Below are 24,978 nucleotides of genomic sequence, written 5' to 3' on the forward strand. Positions count from 1 at the left end.
GTCAAAATTATTTTTTTTATAATATACATTGCAGCATCACCTCATTTCTCAAAGAGTCTGAAAACGGTTCGATGAAGGGTCTAAACAACGCATTCTCATCCCAAAGCGTAATATATTGACTCTTTTGACAAAGCGTCTATATCCAACGCACATGGCACCCTTTAGCGTCAATATAACACGCTTCGGTTTTGGGTAGGTTTAGGTCTGGGGTAGTGTTAGGGTTAGACCACTAGGAGGCGCCATATATCTGCGTCTCATATGACGCTAAAGGGTGCCATGTGCGTTGGATATAGACGCTTTGTCAAAAGAGTCAATATATTACGCTTTGGGATGAGAACGGGCTGGTCTAAACCCTCCTTTCCGAGAGCCTACTCTGCTCTGATTGGTCATATGGTCCAGTCTGTTGTGATTGGTCTACTCTGCTCTGATTGGTCAGATGGCTCAGTCTGTTGTGATTGGTCTACTCTGCTCTGATTGGTCAGATGGTCCAGTCTGTTGTGATGTGGTCTACTCTGCTCTGATTGGTCAGATGGTCCAGTCTATTGTGATTGGTCTACTCTGCTCTGATTGGTCAGATGACCCAGTCTGTTGTGATTGGTCTAGTCTGGTCTGATTGGTCAGATGACCCAGTCTGTTGTGATTGGTCTACTCTGCTCTGATTGGTCAGATGACCCAGTCTGTTGTGATTGGTCTACTCTGCTCTGATTGGTCAGATGACCCAGTCTGTTGTGATTGGTCTACTCTGCTCTGATTGGTCAGATGCCCCAGTCTGTTGTGATTGGTCGACCGCTTACAGCTTGTGTCGTAAACCAAATGGCCATTACAATAAATGGATTTCAGCTCCGGATCTTCCTCAGCACTTGATAGATAGTGATACGAACAGTAACCATGGCGTCGGTTTTCCGTATCAATCTCATCCTTTAGAAGTGCATCAAAGTGGATTTACTTTGGCAGCAGAAAACACGGTCTTCTCGAACCAAACACTTGAGGGCGGGGCAAAGCAAACTTTGTTCGCCGGCAACCGATGAAGACCTTGGCTGGTATTATGCAAATTAGTTACAAACATACATACAGTAGGTTCGAGCAGGAAGTGAGACTGGAGTTACTGACGACTCGTTTCAGGCGGTTCAGAATCGATTTTTGTGGCGAGCAGGACGAGGTCGAGGGCCGTGAGAGAACGGCGCGAGGCCGGTGGCGTGATAAATGATGAGCGACACCTGTCTCGTATCTCTCACGGAGGAGCGGAAGCATAAAGGAGGAGCGACGACAGTGAAGAACGAGAGAGGAACAGGCCTGATCTTAAGTTGTGACAGCAGTCGTCCGTGAGGGGCTGCTGTCTTTTACTTTCGTTTTGTATTTGTTTTATTTTATATTATTAAATGTGCTGATTGTTCGCCGGTTCCCGCCTCCTTCTTCCCACAACAACGAACCTCGCTACAATTCTCTTTTTCCATTTATCTGCACTTTGATCTTTCACAAATATTCACAAACAGCTTTATTACACACTACACGAAAGGTTATACCCCCAAAAAAGTATAATAGGGGCACTTTAAACATGCATTTTTTGTAATACCATACATAAATTGTTTGTAAATAGTGCACTTATATATAGTGCAAAATTTCATGTCATTGGAATTGATTTTTCCTTCATATTTTCTCTTGACAGTACAGCCTTCTCCTCCTAAAGATTTCTCTCATGTGGGATTTACTTCAGTGAACTGCATCTACATGTCAAAGCTCTTGTTATTAACATCCCAGCACTCAGTAAGTAAAAATGAGCTCCTGCGGAGTGAAATTTCCTTTTCTCTCGTTCTCTCTCTTACAGACTGATTTGAGAATTAAATTATTGCCATAATTCCCCTGATCCTGTCACTGACAATCCCATCGGACACCAGCGTGAGCAGCAACCAGAGCGAAACGCACGACTCTAAACAGAAACAAGGTACAGGGACTGGAGGAACATTTTACAAACTTCTTTAAAAAAAAAAAAAATCTTAACTTCTTTTTCGTGAATCTGGCCCCAGATCTGCTCGACCAATCAGAGTGCAGGACAGGACAAGAGTGGGCGGGTCAGACGTCCTGTATGTTTTAATTACAGAAGCCCTAGACAGATTAAGACTAATCGGTAACACTTCACAATAAGGTTGATTAGTTCACATTATGTATTTACTAACATGAACTAACAATGGCCAATACATTTGTTACAGTATTTATGAATCTTTGTTAATGTTAGGTAATAAAAATACAGCTGTTCATTGATTGTTCATGTTAGTTCACAGTGCATTAACTGATGTTAACTAATACAACCTTTGATTTTAATAATGTATTAGTAAATGTCGAAATTAATATTAACTAAGATTAATAAATGCTGAAGAAGTATTGTTCAATCTTAGTTCATGTTAACTAAGGAACCTTATTGTAAAGTGTTACCGACTAATCTAGCTTGAAACAGTGTCAATCCTGATAAACTCAAGCTGAGACTCAAATCACACACAGATATTTGTTTTTCCGATCTGATCTTTAGTGGTTTTCCGAGCGATGACACGTGATCTGTTTGTTCAGACAGTGTTGGCAGTGTCTGCTGTATCTCTTCTTTTGACCCAAGTCTCTACACAATACAAGCTGAAAAACTGGATCTTTTGCCTCTGCTGATGTGTATCATGACATCACACACCGCACACATGAGCAGAATGGCTCTTGAACGCCTATTGTGAAGATAATACATAAAATAAAGGGTTTCATTTTGTAACGTTGTAAATTGACACACAACATTATAACCTTAAACATTCGTGTCTTTCGTCGAACGATATGTGCATGCATACTGTATATTAAAGGGGTCATATAATGGTACATGCACTTTTACAAGTTGATTGTACTGAAATGTGTGTTGGCAGTGTCTGTACACAACCATCATATAATGATAAAAATCCATCCAGTGTTTTTGTTTTAATCTCCTTATATGTTTTCCCCAGTGCCAAATCAAGCCGTTCGACCGTGTGACGTCACACGCTCGGAAGCCCCTCCCACGATTGTTGATTGACAGCAGTGTTTCAACACAGACCCGCCCTCGCTCGTGAGAGCTGTCAATCATAGTCTGCGCAGACCGGCGCGGTCATTGTTGATATGCTGGAGCACTGTCTATGAGCAGAATGGCGTCTAAGCGATTGTGGTGTTCTGTTCTTGGGTGTAATAACACAGCAGTCATTTTAATGTTCCTAAATCCGAACCGCTGAAGACGCAGTGGCTGAGTTTGTTTTCGAAGGGAATATTCCCCACGAGCAACGTCAATGCTTTCATGTTTGCGCGAATCATTTCACACACCAGACTGCTTTATAAACGAGGATCAGTGTAAAGCTGGTTTTGCTAAGAAGCTGCTCATGAAAAAAGGATCGGTACCAGATATTCGTGTTCCTGCTGAACCTCTAGAACAACTGAAGTGAGTGTAACGTTTTATTAAACGTTATATTAATATCTTTGCAAATCGCTAGCTGCACGCTTAACAATGAATGCGTCTAAGGTTTACACTCAGGGTACATTACGGCATGTTTTCTATGTATGATGTTCTCAATATAATTCATAATCCCATGTTTATAATGAACAACGCGTTATGGTTATTGTGTTACAAACGGTGTAGCACAGAACAGAGAGGCGGAGTCAGCAAAGCTCATTATCATTTAAAGGCATATGCACTGAAACGGCGTGCTGAAAACAGAGCTGTTTTTGACCAGGTAAAATAAGTGTTTTCTTACAATACTAATGAGAATTTGTAATTAAAGTATATTACAAACTTTTAATTTAGACCCTAAAGAATCATACTAGCTTGTACAAAAATGGCATTATATGACCCCTTTAATGAAATTAATTTTAACAGTTAGTTTGGGGACAACATTAGCTTCCTCACATAACGTTTCACACGTCTTCAACGGTTAAAACAATAGCGGATCTGTACTCACTTCGATCTTCACTCAACCGCTTCAAGAGTTTATAACAGAATAAGACAAAATCCATGTGGTGTATTCGCTGTCGTTGTCCTCCTGCCACATGTGGTCGCGGTCACGGCTCGCTAGCTTGCGTTACGCCTGCTACACACTGTGAGATTTCAGCAATCCTATAAGATCATTACAAATCACACCGTACGACATGGATCTGAGGGTACGACGTGCATGTAGACTACGATGATAACACCTATTGAATCGTAGGACGTAAGTTAGAATAGAAGAATGAAACGTTACCAGCGTGCGCTAGTGGTGAACAAACAGCAAGATCAAGCACACTTAAGCAATTGTGGTTTTTATGAGCGCTGAAAAAAAGGAGGAAGCGAAAGAGGAGAATATAGACGTGGTCATGGCTAGGGAAAACAGGCCAACTTGGCATTTTCTTTGTAATTTTGTAAATGGAGCTTGAGTTTTAAGTTTTAGCGTCTTGTCACATTGATCAATACGCCATTTCATGTTGCATTTTTACTGGCTAGTCAGCAGACGTAGGTCGTGGCAGCACACACACACTGTGAGATGATCATGCTGAATATCTGACACTGTCAGAAAATGATCTCAAGCTATCTTTGGTCTCAAGACCGTGACAACGGCCGTCTATGAATCTCTCCCACGACCACAGAAATCGCCACGATTGGTCATCTTTCGTCTGGGACAGCCCAAAAATCATACGATGTGTGCCGGGCATTGAGAGAACAAGCGCGTCGAATGGTTATTGCACACTCGAGCACTCAGCTAGTGGTGGAACTAGTCTATGCAAGCCCTAATACAGTATAGAGCAATAATAACTAGTCCTAACTACATATTAATACACACTACCATTCAAAAGTTTGGGGTCTGTAAGATTTTTTTCCTGTTTTGATTGGATTTCAAGTTTCTACTGCTCGCCAAGGCTGCATTTATTTGATCAAATATACATTAAAAACAGTAAAAATGTGAAATATTATTGCGGTTTAAAAAACAGTTTTCTATGTGAATATATTGTAAACTGTAATTTATTCCTGTGATTAAAGCTGTATTTTCAGCATCATTACTCCAGTCTTCAGTGTCACATGATCCTTCAGAAATCACTCTAATATGATGATTTGCTGTTTACGAAACATTTATGATTATTAAAAACAGTAGTGCTGCTCCATATTTTTATGGAAACCATAATAATTTTTTTCAGGATTCTTTGATCAATTTAATCCTTGCTGAATAAAAGGAATACATTTATATACACACATATAAACACACACACACTAGCTTGAGCTGTACAACATCTGATGTTGCTGATACTGCAGTATGAAAGGATGGAAAGAGAGAGAGAGAGAGAGAGAGAGAGAGAGAGAGAGAGAGAGAGAGAGAGAGAGAGAGAGAGAGAGAGAGAGAGAGAGAGAGAGAGAGAGAGAGAGAGAGAGAGAGAGAGAGAGAGCAGTAAAGCGTGAAATCAGAAAGTGTCGGGCATATTACAGACGCCTCTCAGGGGTCTTTTCAGTAGAACAGCGTCTCACCTCTCATCTCTCCATCACTCCATCCTCTCTATCTCTCTAACACTGGGAATGTGATCACCGGGCTAATGGACACACTAAATTACCCACATCACATTTACTGTACCCTTCTTTACAACCTTTCTTTCTTTTTGTAACGCACAAATTGTTTCACATACTAAAAATCCACATCACATTTTTAGTATCCCAGCATGTATTGTTAATGTTTCCATTAAGTTATGAAAACGCTATTTCTGAATGTTCAAAACGTTCAAAAAAAAAATCTTGATTATACGAACATTCCATTTTATCGTTTTTTCAAACATTATGGAAACGTTATTTTTTTAATGTTCTCTGAATGTTCTGAAAACAAGTAGTAACGTTTAAAAAAACTCCAACTAAACATTACATGAATTGTAACAATAAAGTGATTTGATTTGTTTTGTTTTTGTGCTAACATTATTAAAGACCAGATAACTTTGAACAAACATTCTTTTAATGTCACTGGAAGTACAATAGTTCATAACTTTGAAAGAACCTTAATTAACGTTCTGATCACATTCCCTGTTAGCTGGGATCTTTCTTTCTTTCGTGATAAATGTCGGTGTGATGTCTTCACCAGCTCAGGACAGTGCACGCGTGTGTATTCGCGGGGCACACACACACACACACACTGTCAGTTGCATGTGTGACTGACGGCTCTCTTTATCTGGGACTGGGGAATATCTCCATCCGCTCTAATTCATCGATCAGAGTTATTGATCCCGAGCGCATGCGGAGTAAACATGCGCAGGCCAACTGTGTGTGTTTAACAAAAGATCCTGTGTGCGAGTGTGTGTGTTCTCCGAGCATCATTACAGGAAAGAGCCGTCCTGGACGAAGAGGACAGGAGGAGGAAAAGAGCGAGTGATTACAGAGAGGGAGGGTAAATAAGCGAGCTTTACTGCAGGGGAAGAAGAAGAGAAGAAGGAGAGAAGAAAGAGAATGGAAGCTCTGCGGCAGAGTGTGTGTTCTGTTCATTACCTGAACCAAACCTCGTGAACGACACACACCGAATACGCTGCACAAACACTCACATGCTCTTATCAGACTGAACTTTTTGGGTATTTGGCAACTCAAATGTTTCTTCACAAATGATAAATGCTATGCTGATTTAGAATTAAATATATGATTAAATAATCCAAATTTGATTTAAAATGTTTGAATTATTCAATATTTGCAATGGCAGTACTAAAAAGTCGTAAAATAGTACTATATACTATTATTATGAAATAAATATTAAATAACTCAATAACATGACGTAATAACATAACTATACAAATATTGAAGTATGTTTATAGTCAACATTACTCTTTTTTTCTTAAGAGGTCATGAACTGCTTTAAAAAAAATGATAATGATCTTTAAGGTCCACTTATTTCACATCAAAAACATCCTAATTTGGAAGTAACAGAATATTTTCTATCCTGTTTTTGACGCTCTCTCTGAAACACCACAACATGACTGGGTAACAGTTTTGCATACTGTCACCCCCCCTTTTGATAATTGACATTAAAATGCACTATACAAACTTAAATGGTTGTAATTCAAGAATGCTTTGGAATATAGACCTAAGTTTGGTCTTGTTTTAAAGAAAACAATCAGTAGATTATTACTGAAGTGAAAGCACTTCAAAAATTAAAGTATGAAAAAGTTTTGGAAGTTATAATTTACAGTAAATCAAATATACTTTATTAATATATTTTTTTAATATAAAATAAATATTTTACAAAATATTTTTTACTATAAAATTACTATAAAATGAAAGCTATATATCTAACCAAGTTGTGTTCCAAATTTAAAGTTGATATCACAAAAATTGAAGTTCCCATGAAATTTTGTTTAGGCGTTATACCAAAAATAGCCACCGGGTGCCATTGAATTCCATTGAATTTAATTGAATGCATTCTGCCATAACAAATTAATAAATTTCTATCCAAATATCACTTCTGTCACTAAATATGGAACCTTGAGACTCAGACCTTTCTGACAATATGTGTTTTGTCAAGATTAGAAAAGGTTTTGATAGTAAATTATGAAAGATGATGCCCAAAAGGGGAGGGGCCTAATAAAAAATACCGTTTCTATGGTAACGCAACGTTTCTATGGTAACGCAACGTTTTCAATTATTAAAAGTGTGTGCGTCGACTTTTTGTGACAAAGGTCAGAAAGGTCAGAAACTCCTGTAATGACGTCGATTTTTTGAGGCGCACTCTTGTCATAAATTCATATATTACTGTTCATTCATAAATCTATTTAGGAGTCTTAGACCTTTCCAGCGATATATAGTTTGTCATGACTAGATTAGGATTTAATAGTAATATAGTGAAGTAAATTTAGGTTGCCCGTATACGGGCAGGTGACAGTTAATGTTCAACGTGTGGAGTTGTTTTGAAAAGCCAGAGTCTGATCCTGAATCAGAAGACAAACCTAAACCTCAAAAAACAGAAGATAGTCCAGTCTGCGACAGCTCGGTTATAAATCATCTTTATATATACAGTATTTTGTGTGGTAATATTGTATTATATTAGAGCTGAAACACTACAGAAAGGTGAATGTACCATGGTTCGTCACACTGTCATGCTTTCATTCATCACTCATCATTTTCAATAAAGCGAGTACATCTCATATGATCTGTGACAAACAAAGCAACAGTGACACATGGTAAAAACACTGTTACTCACACTTGTGTGTTGAGACATTACTGTCAGATCCAGTGTAGTCAACACCGCATCATCTTTTACTTGCAGTCTCTCTGAAAAGCCTGCGTCCAAATGTCTTGTTTAAAAACTGAATCTGCAGTCAAATGAAGCGAACAAACAAACAAGCCCACGCTTAGATCACGATGAATGCCGAGCAAAGACTGTGTTTTCATCAAGTCGACACTAAACCTCCTGTAATCCTCTGTCGTTTAGTAAATCTGTGTTTGCGTCTGTCTCATATTTACTATTTACTATGTGACATGCGTGAACCAGTGGGCGGGGCTAAAGAGGCAATGATGTAGAAGTGAGCGTTGATCTTTTTCTTTCGTCGCACTATGACATCATACTGAGAAAAATGTCCGAAACGTGTCGTTTTCCGAGTTCGCTTTCAATAAAAGCTGTTTTTGAGTTATGAAACTTACAGGATATTCTTATAGTTTGATGACCTCTTATGTGTCAAAAGATCAAGGAAAATGTGATTTATCAATTCATGACCCCATTCATTTTTTTTTTTACCATGATAAATGTAATGCTGCTTTAGAATTTGGAATGAAATATGATTAAATTATCAACATTTATTTGTGTAATAGTAGCAAAAAAGTAATGTTATTAATATTAAACTGTTTATAAACATTAAATTTGATAAAACACTTATTATAATAACTATAAAAATATTGAATGAAATAGACCTACAAGTATATTTATAGTCAACATCACTCTTGGTTTTTCTCTCTGCTCGCTGCTTTAGAATATGATTTGAAATTAAATAATCCACTTCAAATCTGAATTATTCAATATTTGTAATAGTAGGAATTAAAATGTACTGTTAATATTAAATAAATATTATATTTATAAACATTAAATATGGTATAATACATATTAAATACAATAGCTATACTAATATTAAACTAAGTAGACCTTGATGGCTTGATCTTGATTTTTCTCTCAATTGTTTTCCAGTCATGATAAATGTAATATGCTTTGGAATTTGGAATTAAACTATAAAGAAAACTAAAAAGAAATTGAATAAAATTGACCTACAGGTATATCTATAGTCAACATGAATTATAGTTTTTTTTTTTTTTTTTTTTTCATGATTCTGCTTCTGTACAGTGAATAAGAGCACACATGTCTTCAGAAGAGGACAGTTAATCAAGACTAAGTGCAGAGTATTGATCAGAGAGAGAGAGAGAGAGAGAGAGAAGAAACTGGAAATACTTTTTTGATTTATCTACATAGATACACCATATGTGCACGAATGCAACAAACAAAAAGAGCTCTGTTCTGAAATATGCCATGATTAGTGTGATGAAATATAGAAATGAGCTCTGCACTGTGCTTGACAACACCAGGAACCATAAAGCTACTGTTACACCTGCAGATAACAGACATGATGCAAGTTTCATTTGTCCTCGCTGCAAGAAAAAATGCTGCAAGACGCAACACAATAATCTGCAGAACTTTGATTTGATTGTGCAGAAATTGTTCATTTTCACTTGATTATTTAAAAAAAAGATTAATTCAATTGTTAGCCTAATACTTGATTACCACCGTTTTTGTTAAATCAAATTTGTACTGAATCATAAAACCAGATTTTTTTTTTAAAAAGACAACAGCATTTCTGAAAAAAAAGAAAAAAAACATTTCATAGGGCCTCATTATTGTAAAAAATGTTTGTTAATGTTTTATTAAAAAAGTTTATAAATTAAATTGACCGTTCGCAAAGACCCGCCCCCCTTAGTTACTGTCGCTATGTCCGTTAAGCTACGCCGCTCTCACGCCGTCACCATGTTCTCACGCAGTGAAAAATACAACGCGGAGCAGAGAGGAGACTGCGACAACACGCTGACAGACAGGACAGACCAGGTTACTTTTCAGTTACTTTTGTTTAAATACATTTAAACAATAAATACCGTTTTGTGGCTCTTTAATGTGTCGCTGTAGAGCATCAGTTAAAGCTTCTCGTGATCCGATCATCTCTTCCTTCTAGTTCATTTATAGCATCAAATAAACATCAATGAACATAAGAAGGAATGTTGTTTTAACCGCAGAAAGGCATCAGTATATTCCATTTTTCAAGTGCAAATCCCCCCATGTTAATCTACTAACTCTCCTGACTGCTTTGTCGGACAAAATGGCGGATGGCGAAGTATGATTGGTCAGATCACCTGTCAATCAAGCTCCATGCGAAGGGTCAATTGATTAGACACGCTTTCTGATTTTTAATGTAATGTTTAATGTTAATGTTAAATGTAATTACACAATTAAAATGGAATACAGAAAAAAATAGATTCCAGAAAAAATAAAACGAACAAGATTTGGGGACTACAAATGTCACAAAAATATGATAAAAGATGCCAATTTTCAAATAATAATTAATAATAATTGCTTTTTCTACTAAAATTACCACAGTAAACAATTCTTCAGCCAAGTAATATAGTGCATTAGTAACTTAGCCATAACGACCCCTTTACAACGTTCATTAAAAACTTAAATAATAAAATAAACACGGAACATGACACAACATCCAAAAGAACATCTGGAGAACATCAGCTCTTTAATTCGATTTGTCTCCATTATATCGCATATGCGTGATCTGCATATTATTATAGATAAATACTTATATAAGAGGCAGAGTGAAGGCTACACACACACACACACACACACACACACACACACACACACACTAGCTCCTCTTAAATAAGCTCAAATCTACCCACACATGTGCTGTACCTGCTGCCAAAACAATAAACTCATCCATACCCATAGAGATCACTGAATAATACAACAACAGTCTCTACCCACACACACACACACACATCCAAAAACCATCAAACAAGCACGACACAGTACGGTATCGCTGGCAGACGCCACCCAACCACCCACATTACACACACACACACACACACACACACACACACAAACTCATTACAAGGAAAAAACCCTCCCTCGCATCAAAGGGTGTAAAAAAGCATCTTGTCGTCTCTACAGCGTGTGACTACAGACAGAAGCGTGTGGGTACAAAGACAGAGATGAATAATAGAGAATCTCGTGCGCTTCTACATGGACTCGGTTTAAAGACAGCAGAGGTGATCTCAACAGAAAGACCCCTGCAAACCGTCCAATATCATCAGTGGATTATGCTCTAAGAGTATACCAGAATGCACTGCAACAAGCTTGCTGAAAAAGTTTATATCTAAATATACACAAATTCAGCATCATTACTCCAGTCTTCAGTAGCCAAGTTTCCATCCACTTGTCAATCGAATCATCTGAAGTTCGGTAAAAAACCTCATGCGAATAAAGCTGGTGAAAGTGTGTTTCCATCAAACGGCTTTAAAGCGGATAAAAATGTGCGTAATGACGTCACATCCTGTTTTGCGATCAAATTGGTATATCGAATTGATTTGAGACATGTTAAGGTGTTTTCCATTCATTTTCTCACCGAATTGCAAGCGAACAAAGTTTTGCTAGGCCAAATGGATCGCACCATAATAACGTTTCCATCCGCGTTTATCGCATAAGCCGTATATCCGATGAGACCGATCGTATTTCATTTGAGTCGATATTCATGAAATTCAATCGAATTTTACTGTTTCCATAAGGCATTTTTCATTCGATATCACTTAATGCGGATAAAAACGTGTGGATGGAAACATGGCTAGTGTCACATGATCCTTCAGGAATCAGTCTAATATGATGATTTGCTGCTCAACAAACATTTCTGAGTATCAGTGTTGAAAACAGTATTTTTGTGGAAACCGTGATACATTTTTCTCAGCATTCTTTAAAGCTGCAGTCCGTAGTTTTTTCCTCTTTGTCGCCATCTCTGTTCGAAATCTGCAATTGCAGTCATTCGCGGAATTATCAACTTTACGTGAGTTGTGCCTCGGCTCGGCACAGCGCGGATGAACACAGTGTTTGAGGAGAGTGTGTGGCTGTCAGTCACCGTGCCGGTGTGGATACTGGCTTTCGCAATCACAGATTATACTTTTTGGAAGTATGACCAACATATGAATTTTCACCGGAAAATGTCATCAGAACAAGTAAGTAACATCCACTTTACTTACCAAAGCTACACACTCCATCTATTAGGGTTAGAAGAACTGTTGACTATATAACATGCTAAACAAGCTATAATTAGGGGTGTAACAATATATATCGTGTCACAATATATCACAATACAAAAATGTAACATTATGTATCGTGGATAGTGACAATCTGTATTGTGGATAGTTCACCCAAAACAAAAATTACAGTGTGAGAAAAAATTCACGTTTGCAGAGTTTTAGTGTCAGTACTACATTAAACTACTATATATAATGTTGAATATGATGTATAATAATGCAATGGGGGAATATTTGTGTGTCCTGATAATGCCAAATGTCTGATGTTACCAGTAAAAAGTGTCCTACATTATTTTAAATATATCTAGTCAGAGACAGAGATCAAGCATATTCGTCTAAAATAATTCTGTGTTTTCAGCTTCAGAATCATGAATATTGTTATTCTGGTGTCTCTATTGTCCTGTGCTGTGTGTTTCCAGCACAAGTCCAAGACTATTCACAGAGCTGCCAACTCTCACGCATTGGCCGTGAGACACACGCATTTGATTGGTTTCACACGCTCACACGCCACACCCCAGATTTCTCACGCTGAAGTGTCAACCTGGTCGGTCAAATGCCTGGAAGATGAGTTTATCTACAGAGCTACCTGTTGAGCCACTCGTGATCGACTAGTTATGCCGCAAATTAGTTAAAATCTCCCGAAATCTGGAGCGGGTTTGCTCCAAACCAAACCCTCCAAACCAAACCAAACCAAACCCTCACGGCAGAGAGGGAAAGCGAGTGTTGGAGAATGTCATCATGCCCCCAAAAGTCGGAAAAGTCTCACTCCAAGCTAAACTCAAAAGTTGGCAGCTATGTATTCATTTACACCACCAATGTAATATCACATGTTAGCCTGGATACCAGCCCGAACCCCGCCCACAACATTATTTGGTCGGGAAGTTCGGTCTGGACTCGATCTATTGAGGAGTAATTACAATCGGTTCAGAATTAGTCGGGCCAATCAAATTGCCAGGGCGGGCTTTATACGATGATGGACAGATGATCTGCAGTTACGTAATCATCACGTTATCAAAGAGCGCTTGGGTTGAACTGGTTTCCCTCAGAGATGACTGCAGCTGGAGAACTGAGATGTAGAGATTCCGCTATCGCGTCTGTTGTAGAAGAAATCGACAGCGCATTCATTTTAAAAGACGAACAGAGAACTGCAATCAAGGCATTTGTCGATCGGAAAGATGTGTTTGGCGTCCTTCCTATGGGATTCAGCAAAAGTTTAATTTATCAGCTGGCTCCGATGGTCGCTAAGAAGATGGGACGCAATGAAAACCTTGTGGTCGGTGTGGTTTCTCCTTTGGTCGCACTCATGGAGGACCAAGTAAAAGAAGCAACACTTATTATTTTACTACTTCTTCCAACATCCGTGTAGTTGAGTTCTGTTGACAATTTGCGTAGCTTATAAAAACACACTTACTGCGTTGCTCTGATTGGTTGTAGGTCTATCCAATTGAGTGCAGAGGGTTTTGTTTTCCTGGTTCGGTTAAGACACGCCTCATAATCAAAGCCCTATGGAGCCGTATCAGACTCACATTCTGACTAGAATATGAGTATGACGAAGTCAGGCTAATCAAATGTAGCATTTTAATCAACATTAAAAAAAATGTCTTGTAGTACTGCGTGAGTTCAGTATGGTGATCTGTATCGAATCGTGACATGAGGGTATCGTTACACCCCTAATAATAACCACTGCAATAATGATCCAATCATAGACTCTCAAGCATTTGCCTGTTTAAATCCAAACAGACACTTTTGTTTTTGCCCGGGCAGTGTGTTTTCAGATCAAATATCCAAACTAACTGGCCAGTTTCAGACTGTAAAACACGTTCGATCACTCACCCAGCCACCCGGCTCCTGAGTTCGGCACACACATGTCGGTCTCGGCGCTGGGCAGCACGAAGCCCACGACGAACACCTCCACGCCGTCAGACATGAGCGCCAGGCCCAGCACGAAGAACAGCTGCCACTGGAAGCGCCCGTGTCCACACTCCTGGATGATGAGCTCGTACTGCTGCGCCAGCTCCTCCTCATCCGCCTCTCTCTCCTTCTCCAGCTCTCGCTTATCCTTCACTCCATCTGCCGCCAGCTGGCCCCGCCCCCCTGAAGCCCCGCCCCCCGCCGGCACGCCCTGGTACTCGCCCTCGTAGATCTCGTCCTCGTCGTCGTGGCCCTCGGTGGCGTCGCTGGAGCCCTCGTCCTCGTCTCGCTGAGCTCCACCGTCCTGATAGTTGTAACCGTCTTCGTTCACACCCTCGTCTTCGTCGTTCTCGAAGCGGCTGTAGTTGCGTCCCGAGGCGTACTCGTCCGAGGCTCGGTCCACCACTTTCCCGACCTTCTTTACGGCGTGCCGTTTCGCCTCTTTGGCGATGTCGCGAGCGCCTTTGGCCAGAGACGTCCTTTCTCTGTACGGGTCCTCCATCTTCACTGATGTGGATGGTTGCAGGAATCAAACGTGAGTTTTACAGGCCGAGTTTAAGTTCACTGAAGGCTGGTTTAGAGACGGACAGGAGAGTGTGACGTTTCCTTCGGACTGACCGCTTCATTCACTGTGGGAGAAACAAACACAGGCAGGTTTTCATTCTGTGCAAAAGGGAACAAAATTATAATTACTAATTCACTCAACAATAAGCAAACATAAAAAAAACTATATGTGTATAATTTATAAAAAAATAATTAATAAACTAAAATAAACACAATTTTATACAGTATATGTGTGTGTGTAATAAAAAATAATTAAAATAAAATATTTTTATACAAGGTATAACCAAACACAAAATTATTTTTAATTATTTATATATAAATATTAAATAAAATGCAAGATATAACCAAAAAAACATTGTATTGTTAAATTAAATATATATATATATATATATATATATAAAACCATAAACTAATATATAATCCTATAATAATTATATATATAGTCCTATAAATATATATATATAAACAAACTAAATTGAAAGTAAAATAAAAATATATATATATTTATAATAATAAAATTTTATATATTAGGTACAACCATAAACAAAATTAGTTTGAACTACTTATTACCTATATTACCTATATTATATATAAATATTAAATACAAAAATTAAGATATAACAAAAATAAAAATACTGTATGTGTTTATATATATATATATATGTATATAGAAGAAGAGAGAGAGAAACAATTACAAAGTATTCAAATATTATCACTATGAATTAAGAATAAATTTCAGTGCATTTCAGATCTGAATTAGTTGGTTATTTTTGTTTTGAACAGATTATGTGAAAGCGCTGTAATCTCAGGTGCTCCTGCTCATGTGGAGAAGCCATAAATCAGGCTGGCACAGCGGGCAGAGGAGAGGACACTGTGCCCAGTGTAACCCATCGGCTCTGCGTTTCCCTGCTCTGCTTCACACCCTCCACAGGGAGTCGTGTGGACATTACCCGGACAGAGTTATGGAGAAGAGAATCTCCACATGATGCAGACACTATACACTGAGACTTCACACACACGTGCATCTCTGATACACAGAAACTCACAAACACTGCAGTGCAGCACCATTCCTCTCTCAGACAGAGACACACACACTCATCTCGCTTTTATCTCCTCAAATCTGAAAAATAAACACAAACACACACACACACAGTCTTTCTTCCCCCCCTGGAAATTATCAGTCAGTCTCACAGATAATATCTCAGAGAAAGGGCCGGAATGAGAGAGAATATTCCATCTATTCTATTCTATTCTATGTATAAAGAGGATAATGAGAATTGAGATTACAGTAAAGGTTCCAAATAGAACCAGAACATTCTAAAATCTTTTGAAGTTCAAAAAAAAAAAAAAAAAAACCTTTTTAAATATCCTTTAGTTCTGGTATTTTAAAACCCCTGAATCCAAAACACAAAACGTCAAGAAAGATATAGCAACTATAGAACAATATACAGCCAAAAATGTTTTTTTTTTAATAAGAAAAGGGTTGAACACATGATCAACCGAAGAACCTTTATTTTGCAGAATGTTTCCTGAATCTCAATTCGAGCTGACATTTGATAACTGCGGCTGAATTTCAGCATATTCTGGCCAATATGCTGATCATCATTAGAATATGATTAATATTCATTAACTCTGGCATTTGGAACTCAAATCTTAAGAGCCTTGAGCCACAGAAACAAGACCCATTAAAGACATGTCTGAAGGCCCGTTCACACCAAGCACGATAACTATAAAGATAACGATAAAGATATAATTCTAAAAATCGTTCTCCATATAAAAGAATAACAGAGTTCACACCACAACTATAACGATAAAGATATGAGGAACGATATCGTTGGGATCACTTTCAGAACGATTTTTTTTCAGCTGTCGAACGATAAAACACTGACAGCCAATCAGAATCCATTCTAATTTAAAGGTCTACTTTGAAACCGCAGCGCGGGCGCGCCCGTGCCTAGAATAAAAAGACAGTTATCAGTCGTTGGTGTGGACGCATATATAGTTATCTTTATCGTTATCTTTATAGTTATCGTGCTTGGTGTGAACGGGCCTTGAGAATAAAGACTCACACAAACCACACCAATATATATATATATATATAAATAAAAAAAACATTCATAGAAATGTATTAAAAATATTTTTCAGAGTTGAAAAAAAATACCATTTCCAGTCTTTCTACGTCAAATTTTTATGTTTAATTCAACATGTTGCCATTTCTTTGTAATTATTATTAGTTAAATGTAATAATCTTTTTTTTCAGTGCACTAATAAAAGTGTGCGCACAAAAATACTGATTGGAGATTCCTCAACAATTCGGTTCTTTTCAATGAACTGGTTCACACACTCTAAACGAGTCATTTATTAAAACGTGTTAAATTAAAACGTGTGGGAACGCATGAAGACGGAATGGAAAGATCTGATTGGCTGCTGATCTGATTGGCTACTGATCTGATTGGCTGCTGATCTGATTGGCTGCTGATCTGATTGGCTGCTGATCTGATTGGCTACTGATCTGATTGGCTGCTGATCTGATTGGCTGCTGATCTGATTGGCTACTGATCTGATTGGCTGCTGATCTGATTGGCTGCTGATCTGATTGGCTACTGATCTGATTGGCTGCTGATCTGATTGGCTGCTGATCTGACTGGGCTGTTCCAGTGGTGTCGTGTGTTCGGCCTCTTTCCTGAAGAATCAGCCAAACCTTCGTCTGTCCAGATTCAGCCAAAACAGAAGCATGATTCTCCAAGAGTCGTGCGTTTCACCGGCCCCCGATACTGTCAGAGACGCTCATTAATCACAGATGAGGAGCGCGAAGAAAACGTGACCAATGTTAACATTCAAATGATGTATCCATGATCCATCTAAAAACGCTCGGAAAAGTCAACACGGCACGTCCGGAACGCTGCGGCAATACAGACCTAAAAAAAAAAAGACCCGCAAATCATGACATCATTTAGTCCGAGACCAAATAAAGGCTGTTCCGGCTGTCCCTATGACATCATTAGAGGGGTGATGTAATCAATGCGACACCCGTTTTTCTGCATTAACCCCCGATGTGAGCGCGGGAGGGGGAGGAGGAGAGGAACAAACTCACGGGACGCTGCGACACAGTTTGACCCTCCATAAACCACTGATGGAGCTCAGAAGAACAGTGAAGTCACACACACCTCAGGATCTACACTGGAAACTCGCGTCATTTCGCTTCTCTAGTAAATGCCTCTTGATTTGGAAAGGTTCCGATGTGTGTCCTGGAAAAGACAGATTTTTGTGCTGGTGTTTCACGAGGTGTTTCAAGAGTGAATGATTATTAAGTTGCACACACAAGGTCGCGCTGTATTCTAGTGTCCCTGATTCCACACACTTCACCTTGCGGAAAACAGATCCGTGGTTAACCAGACTCAGTGGTTTAGTGGAAAGCTGATGAATAACTCCTTACAGAACACCACACACACACACACACACACACGTATATCCTGCAGTAATGTAATGATGGATAGCTGAAGGCTTCACTGGTCACTGGGACTCACCAGCAGCTGTGGGGGTTTCATAGTGGACGCCTGCACAGATTGTATGAACGCAGTGGAGTGTGTGTGTGTGTGTGTGTGTGTGTGTGTGGCCTCCTGGGAAACCCTACATTATGGGGACAATGATGCCACAAAGATGGCAATATCAGAAATCCTTGTCCTAGATTTAGGGTTTAGAGTTAGTGTAATGGGAGAGAAAATACAGTTTGTACAGTATAAAAATATTTTGAATAAAACATGAAAACCCAGGTGTGTGTTTGTGTGTGTGTGTGTGTGTGTGTGTGTGTGTGTGTGTGTGCGTGTGCTTGTGTGCGTTTGCGTGTTTGTGTTTGTGTGTGTGTGTGTGTGTGTTTGTGTGCGTTAGTGTGTGTGTGTGTGTGTGTGTGTTTGTGTGCGTGTGTGTGTGTGTGTGTGCGCATGTGTGTGATGTAGACAGATTACTACAGTTTGATCTACATCCGCTACAGTAAAAGCTTTACATACCGAGTACAATCTATACAAGATGATTTTATTATTTACTGAAATAAATAGATAGTTTTGTTAAGTGAAAGAATCCTGTAGAATTGATTTTGGAGAAATTGCACCCTCTAAAGAGTTGGTGCAGTTGTTAAATAATAGAATATATTTAAAATATTAAATCATACAGGTCCTTCTAAAAAAATTAGCATATTGTGATAAAGTTCATTATTTTCCATAATGTAATGATAAAAATTAAACTTTCATATATTTTAGATTCATTGCACACCAACTGAAATATTTCAGGTCTTTTATTGTTTTAATACTGATGATTTTGGCATACAGCTCATGAAAACCCAAAATTCCTGTCTCAAAAAATTAGCATATTTCATCCGACCAATAAAAGAAGTGTTTTTAATACAAAAAAAAAAGTCAACTTTCAAATAATTATGTTCAGTTATGCACTCAATAGTCAATACTTGGTCGGGAATCCTTTTGCAGAAATGACTGCTTCAATGTGGCGTGGCATGGAGGCAATCAGCCTGTGGCACTGCTGAGGTGTTATGGAGGCCCAGGATGCTTCGATAGCGGCCTTAAGCTCATCCAGAGTGTTGGGTCTTGCGTCTCTCAACTTTCTCTTCACAATATCCCACATATTCTCTATGGGGTTCAGGTCAGGAGAGCTGGCAGGCCAATTGAGCACAGTAATACCATGGTCAGTAAACCATTTACCAGTGGTTTTGGCACTGTGAGCAGGTGCCAGGTCGTGCTGAAAAATGAAATCTTCATCTCCATAAAGCTTTTCAGCAGATGGAAGCATGAAGTGCTCCAAAATCTCCTGATAGCTAGCTGCATTGCCCCTGCCCTTGATAAAACACAGTGCACCAACACCAGCTGCTGACATGGCACCCCAGACCATCACTGACTGTGGGTACTTGACACTGGACTTCAGGCATTTTGGCATTTCCTTCTCCCCAGTCTTCCTCCAGACTCTGGCACCTTGATTTCCGAATGACATGCAAAACTGAGCAACAGTCCAGTGCTGCTTCTCTGTAGCCCAGGTCAGGCGCTTCTGCCGCTGTTTCTGGTTCAAAAGTGGCTTGACCTGGGGAATGCGGCACCTGTAGCCCATGTCCTGCACACGCCTGTGCACGGTGGCTCTGGATGTTTCTACTCCAGACTCAGTCCACTGCTTCCGCAGGTCCCCCAAGGTCTGGAATCGGTCCTTCTCCACAATCTTCCTCAGGGTCCGGTCACCTCTTCTCGTTGTGCAGCGTTTTTTTGCCACACTTTTTGCCACACACAGACTTCCCACTGAGGTGCCTTGATACAGCACTCTGGGAACAGCCTATTTGTTCAGAAATTTCTTTCTGTCTTACCCTCTTGCTTGAGGGTGTCAATGATGGCTTTCTGGACAGCAGTCAGGTCGACAGTCTTACCCATGATTGCGGTTTTGAGTAATGAAACAGGCTGGGAGTTTTTAAAAGCCTCAGGAATCTTTTGCAGGTGTTTAGAGTTAATTAGTTGATTCAGATGATTAGGTTAATAGCTCGTTTAGAGACCCTTTTCCTGATTTGCTAATTTTTTGAGACAGGAATTTTGGGTTTTCATGAGCTGTATGCCAAAATCATCAGTATTAAAACAATAAAAGACCTGAAATATTTTAAGTTGGTGTGCAATGAATCTAAAATATATGAAAGTTTAATTTTTATCATTACATTATGGAAAATAATGAACTTATATATACGAGAACTTATATATACGAGAAGGACCCGTATATATAAAGAGGATCATGAGAATTAAGATTAACAGTAAAGGTTCCAAATTGAACCAGAACATTCTAATCTAAATCATAGAAGAATCTTTCAAATGACGTGAGACTATATGTAATATTTGTACATATATAAATTCGTTTGACACACCACAGGACACCATTTCAGTCAAATTTAAAAAGCTACAAAAAATAATACAAAATGGTGAAGTTGTTACATTTCAACCTAAAATCTCGATAATAAATAAAAATCATTTGCATGCTATAAAACATCATTTGCAACAACTCAAACGTCAGTGCAGCTACTCCGTGTTCTGTGTGTAAAGTGAACATCTGTGCTTTTACTGAGAGAGGTTTGAAGGAACAGACTACAGGGGTCAAAGGTCACATGTTATATGCGCTGGGGGACACTTTGTCTGATCCACTTCACTGATCAGCTGACACACACATATAAGAGTGTGTGTGTGTGTGTGTGTGTGTGTGTGTGTGTGTGTGTGTGTGTGTGTGTGTGTGTGTGTGTGATAAAACTGATGCATCTGAAACCATATCCCTATCTATCTATCTATCTATCTATCTATCTATCTATCTATCTATCTATCTATCTATCTATCTATCTATCTATCTATCTATCTATCCATGTGTGTGTGTGTGTGTGTGTGTGTGTGTGTGTGTGTGTGTGTGTGTGTGTGTGTGTGTGTGTGTGATAAAACTGATGCATCTGAAACCATATCCCTATCTATCTATCTATCTATCTATCTATCTATCTATCTATCTATCTATCTATCTATCTATCTATCTATCTATCTATCTATCTATCTATCTATGGTAAAGGGTAAATGGACTGCATTTATATAGCGCTTTCACAGACCCAATGGCCACCAAAGCGCTTTACATTTGCCTCACATTCACCCATTCACACACTCATTCATACACCAACGGCGGTGTATCTATCTGTCTGTCTGTCTATCCATCTCTCTGTCTGTCTGTCTATCTATCTATCTATCTATCTATCTATCTATCTATCTATCTATCTATCTATCTATCTGTCTGTCTATCTGTATGTCTGTCTGTCTGTCTATCCATCTCTCTGTCTGTCTATCTATCTATCTATCTATCTATCTATCTATCTATCTATCTATCTATCTATCTATCTATCTATCTATCTATCTATCTATCTATCTATCTATCAAATTATCCCTTGTTTTATTTCCTAAGGCACACCAGCTTTACCTAAGGACCAGTTCACTGACACACACAAGCAAACACACACACAGATGTGCCGGTTCAAACTGGTCAACACTGAGATTTCTGCTAAAGCGCTGCAGTGAAGGTATCAGATGCTAATACTACGGTATTTTGAGGAATACTGTAGTCCTGAATGATTGCCACCATTGCCAATGTTTTGTTGTTTTTACAGTACAAGGTATTTCAAAAGAATACCTTGTTACCACCATAATACATAACAGTATTCATAACAGTATTAAGGAACATGTCCAAAAAGCCATAGCTACTTATTTGTTAGTGCACTTTACCGTAGTAAAGCAACATTTTCTGTTGCAGGACAGTCCTATAGTTGTGTATTCACCGCATCAGTCTCCAGTCTCTCCTGTGAGGCAGGTTGTTTCACGCACCGCAGCTTTCACCCTTTTACTAGCACTGGGAGAAAAGTCATCGGTCTGCGTGTGAATGGCCAGCACAAGCGGGAAAAGGCATCAATCACGGCCCGGCTCTGACGCAAGCTCGCCCCGTAATGAGATTTCGCCTGTCTTGACATTGTGCATGGGAATCAATCCCCCTCCCTCTCCGTTTTATCTTTCCGTCACACACACATCTGCTCCACGAGCCTCCATGACTCACATTTTCAGGTGGATTTCTTTCTGCTTGTGACAGTCACGCACATTTTGTCAGGAAACAAGTTCCTAAAGTGAATCTCTCTCTCTCTTTTAATAATCCAGGACACCACCAGGAGCCCCCGAGAATCTTAACACACACACACACACACACACTATATATCTTCTCCAGTATTAAGAACAGTCTTTTTAATGACCAATACTTAAATGAATAGTTCACCCAAAAATGTTGCCATTATTTACTCTCACTTAACACAAAAGTAAAGAATCTTTATCATGCAAAATGGTTCACAAGCTCCCAAAAAAAAAAGAGAGAGAACTGATCATAAAAGTAGTCCATGCAACTGTATTCCCTGCCTTCTGAAGTCATTTATTGCTTTGCATGAGGAATATAATGACATCTTAGTCACTATTCATTGACAAACTTCTCAGATCAAATAAAGAACTGCTAGATGTGTCAGTGGCGTTTGGTCACATGACATGCGAGAACCAATGAGGTTGTTGGATGTTGCTGGCATCACTCCTGCCATATTTAATTCGAGGTCCTCCTCACACAAAGTTATTGCATGACTTCAAAAGGCTTAGAAAATAGTGCATGAGTCATATTGATGATTTTTGAACTACTTTTGTCTGTTGTTTTTGGTCCTATACAGACATTGTTACTACTGTTACTGTATGGGAAAATCTGCATAGACTAAATTATCACTTTGTGTTCCACAGAAAAAAAAAATAACATCAGCATACAGGCTTTGCAATCTTGAATAGTTGGTCTATATATTGCATCTACATCTATAGTGCACACCTGTTAAATTCCATATTAAAAGATCAAGTTCTATAATCCACGACAAAAATCCATACTAACACAGTCTTATTTAATTCGTGAACAACTATCAAACACATAAGTGTGTGTGTGTGTGTGTGTGTGTGTGTGTGTGTGTGTGTGTGTGTGTGTGTGTGTGTGTGTGTGTGTGTGTCAACTGTTACCCATTGAGAGACAAATTCCTTTTGCTGTTTTAAAGCAAAACCAATATTTAAACCTGCATGACTAAACTAAAATATTAATATTAATCTAAAACAGATGAATGAATTTGATGAATTTACGCAGGTAAATTCTTTTTAGTAAAAACACAATTTCACGTCACGATCTTCATGGGAAAAAGTGAATCGACAGAAAAATAAAACGGGTTCTAACGGGAAGCGTTCACACGGGGCGCATTCTGCTTTAATTGCCTATTAACGTCCATAAGAGTCAGACTGGGGCGTTTGCGTCGTGTTTGTAATATGTGGTGTCAAGTTAAAAACAGTTCAACTTCTCCGCTCCGTTTTCACGCTGAACGCAACAACGCGTCCGTGTGAACGTTCCCTGTGCGCAACCAAAGTTTATTTCACGCTTTTGACTCGTGCGTAAACCTAAAAAAAATAAAAATTAATCACTTACCGACTGTTTGTGAGTCCAGAGTTCACGGGCGCGCGGCTATCCGAGCGCGGGAACGCAGATCTTCCTTTAGCGTTTTTTTCTCTCTCCTCACAATGCAGCAGCAGCGCGTCTCTCTGCAGCACTTGAAGAAAAGCTGAGAAGAAGTGATGGAGAGAGAGAGAGAGAGAGAGAGAGAGAGAGAGAGAGAGAGAGAGAGAGAGAGAGAGAGAGAGAGAGAGAGAGAGAGAGAGAGAGAGAGAGAGAGAGGGAGGGGGCGACCGAGAGAGAGAGAGAAAGAGATGAAATCAATAGTTGTATCGCGGCAGCCCCGCTCAATGTGACGCGACGCGGGGCGGGGGAGAAGAATGAGCGAGTATATCATAGTGAGTATATACTATGACTGTATGCGTGGATATGAACACCCCCACCCACCCGTGACGCATTGCTCTTTCTCCGCAAGTCACGATTCTCTGGAGGCTCTAGGGCTTTTTCCTGCATTGTTGGGGTGACTCGTGTTTAAGTGTTTTTAACTTTCTGTGATACTCACGCCTCAGAGGAACAATCACCCAAAGAAAAAACCCTATGCGGCACTCGGGTTCTGATTGAGGCTCGTCGTGATTGAACTCCCGCCAGGCAGGAGATGAGATGGAATCTTGATGGATTCAAGCGGTTTACGCGGGAAAGGCGAACATGGAACTCTCCGTGGTGCTGAGGAAAACACACATCCATATAAAACAAACAATACAGAAGCAAAAAAGAAAAACCTTACAGAAACACATCAAGTTTGCACAGAATACAGAACTATACAGAACCACATCAGATCAGATCAAATATAAAACAGACCTTACAGAACCATACAGAACAAATCCCGCAGAAACACATAGATCAGATGCATTCATAAAACTGAACCACGTAGACTGAACCAAACAGATTGGATTAACACAAAATATATCTCCTCAGAAGAACTAACCATATACACCAGATCCACTCCGAACCAAACAGAATAACCCTACAGAGCCGCATCAGATTTGAAATAAACAGAATAAATACTTAGAACTGCACAGATTAGATGCATAAAACAGACTTAACAGAACTAGACAGAACAATCCCTTCAGAACATCTACGTAGAACAACACAGAATCACATAGATCAGATTC

General features: G+C 39.2%; 1 protein-coding gene across 2 annotated transcripts in view; it reads right to left on the reverse strand.

The window, feature by feature from the left end:
• LOC130073042 (synaptic vesicle glycoprotein 2C-like) overlaps positions 1–24,191 on the reverse strand; it is a 61,081-nt gene extending 36,890 nt beyond the window's left edge. The window contains exons 1-2 of one of the 2 annotated variants that reach the window (XM_056238436.1): positions 23,847–24,191; positions 14,162–14,868 (exon numbers count right to left, since the gene is read on the reverse strand). In XM_056238436.1, coding sequence (XP_056094411.1) covers positions 14,162–14,741 — 580 coding nt within the window. In that variant the 5' untranslated portion in view covers positions 14,742–14,868; positions 23,847–24,191. Of the gene's footprint in view, positions 1–14,161; positions 14,903–23,846 lie in introns of both variants that reach the window. The other variant, XM_056238437.1, reaches the window with a different exon arrangement.
• Positions 24,192–24,978: the final 787 nt, after the last annotated feature.

Source organism: Rhinichthys klamathensis, unplaced genomic scaffold, assembly GCF_029890125.1.
Source record: "Rhinichthys klamathensis goyatoka isolate OS25496 unplaced genomic scaffold, OSU_Roscu_1.1 h1tg000523l_1, whole genome shotgun sequence".
Classification (NCBI taxonomy): Eukaryota; Metazoa; Chordata; class Actinopteri; order Cypriniformes; family Leuciscidae; genus Rhinichthys; species Rhinichthys klamathensis.